Raw genomic sequence first — 2,366 nt, 5'->3', positions numbered from 1 at the left:
AACAAATCAAATATGTATATATATATATATATGCATATATATATATATATATATTTATTTATTTATATTATTTATTATTTTTTTTTTTTTTATTACTCTTTTATGTAGGAAAATATTTTGTTCATTGTCTTGACATACAATATTTTACTCTCACGTATCCATCCAATCAAATTGTCCTTCATAAAGAAGTGAGTATACAAAGTGAAATAATTTTGGGAAACCAGATAAAAGAAAGGGATTGATAATTTCATAGGGTCGTCCATTCCTACAATATAATCTATTAGAAAGAATAATATTTGTTGTTCATAATAAAAAACTTTAATTAAAAATACTTTATTATCTTGAACATCAGATATATATTTATTTTTTATTTGCTCATATGATTTTCTTAAATTATAATTATAAATATATGTAATAAGCGGATCGGCAATAGATATAATATCAGAACAAAATATTAAATGGTTAATATATTTTATTTCATCATTAGCTATTATTATATATACATTATTATTTCTTAAATATTCTTTATTGTTTATATCGAAAGTTATATTGAGAAAATCATTTAACTTTTTTTTTTTATAAGTATCATGAAAAGAAAAATATTTTAAATCAGCATATGTTCCATTATACTTATCAATATGAGATAATATATTAACGTTTGTAAACGAATTTGTAAAAAAAATATTTGTCCACACTTTAGGGTTATTATTGAAATCATCTTTAAATATTTTACATTCATTTTCTTTATATATTATATTTTTTAAATTTTCGAATATTCTTTTTTCGTTTCCCTTATTATGATTATTCATATTATTATTATTATTATTATTATTATGATCATTATTATTATCATCAGCATTCTTATTATTATTATTGTTAACATTTTTATGTTCCTTTTTTTCATCTTCTTTATTTTCTTCCATAACCTTTAGGTTCATAAAAAAACGGTCAACCATTTTTATAGGACTATTATTATATATGTCCGAATTCCCACTCATATTAGGGTTGACAGTTTTATCCTTACCAATTTCATCATATGCATAATGTATTCTATTTTCTTTCAAGAATTTTGTTAGTATTGAATTTTCGTAATAGTAAAAAGGTAAATTCTCTTTAGGGTTATGTTCCTGTTCATGGGAAAAATTTCCTCCACATTTATGATGGCCTTGAAAGTTATCATTTCCTTGAGAATTATTATAATATAAATGAATATCATCATAGTTTGTATAACTATTATTAGGTTCAGATTCAACTTTTGAAATAATTTTATTTCTATGTGACCATTTATCTTTTGTTAATCCATTTCGCACATCTCCAAATGTTGTAGCAGCTAACCCCAAACTATTACGATAAATTCGCTTATTATATTTGTCCATATCTTTATGATCCTTATTGTAATTATAAGAATCCAAATGATGCGTGTTTTTATTATTTTTTTTTTTTTTTTTGTCAACATCCGCCTTTATCATATTAATTACTACAGGAATATTCCAAAGGACATCAGAATCGTTGGAATATTCTTCTGAATTATTATGATATAAATCAATAATTTTTTTATAATAATTTTTATATTCATATTCATTGGACTTATTATATATAAATGTGTATCCATATATACTAAGAAGATTCATTTCATCAAGGAATAAACAATTAATACATGAACCTATAGCTAACGAAGGTGTTATATTCATTTCAATAAATGATTCCTTATTTTTTTTATATGTCATATAAAAATGATCATCGAATTTAAATGTAGAATTAAAAGAAAAGCTAAATGTATTTTGAGGATCACAATCGTTATCATGAGTATAATATATCAAATCATTATATTCTTTTTTTACACATATTAATCTATTATTCTTTTCAGAAGTATGTACTAAATATTCATAATCCTTGTCCATGTATATAGACACATTAGTATTGAACGACGAATTATAATTATAAGACGTGTTATTTCTTTTTTCATTTTTCTTATCATTTATCTTGTAATATTTATTATTATTATTATTATTATTATTACATGATGTTATTATAAAAAGGAAAAGAAAAAAATATATACACATATATAAATACGACATATTTTTAAACCCAACAACATTATAAAGAAAAAAAAAATAAATAAATAAAATGAATATATTAAAATTATAATTTACATATTTGAACTGAAGAAAAAAAAATATATATATTTATATATATATATATATATATATATATTGTTTTGTTTCACCGAATGGAAAAGATGACATTTTTTATTTAACATATATCCAAAATGATCAAAAATATGATAAAATATTTTTTACCTTTTAACGCATATATATATATATATATATATAACTGTTCTATTTATTTATGTCCCTAAATTAATG

The 2,366-nt window shown here is 20.6% G+C and overlaps 1 protein-coding gene across 1 annotated transcript in view; it reads right to left on the bottom strand.

Annotated features, from left to right (window-relative positions):
• Window positions 1-2,078, bottom strand: part of PRSY57_0916400 (hypothetical protein) — a gene marked incomplete at both ends in the record, with an annotated part of 6,161 nt that extends 4,083 nt beyond the window's left edge. Inside the window, one exon of the mRNA XM_020114794.1 lies at window positions 97-2,078. Within this exon, the coding sequence (XP_019970494.1) occupies window positions 97-2,078 (1,982 nt within the window).
• Window positions 2,079-2,366: the final 288 nt, after the last annotated feature.

The sequence above is a fragment of the Plasmodium reichenowi genome, chromosome 9, assembly GCF_001601855.1.
Source record: "Plasmodium reichenowi strain SY57 chromosome 9, whole genome shotgun sequence".
NCBI classification, from domain to species: Eukaryota; Apicomplexa; class Aconoidasida; order Haemosporida; family Plasmodiidae; genus Plasmodium; species Plasmodium reichenowi.
This window is presented reverse-complemented; position numbering and strand designations above follow the sequence as displayed.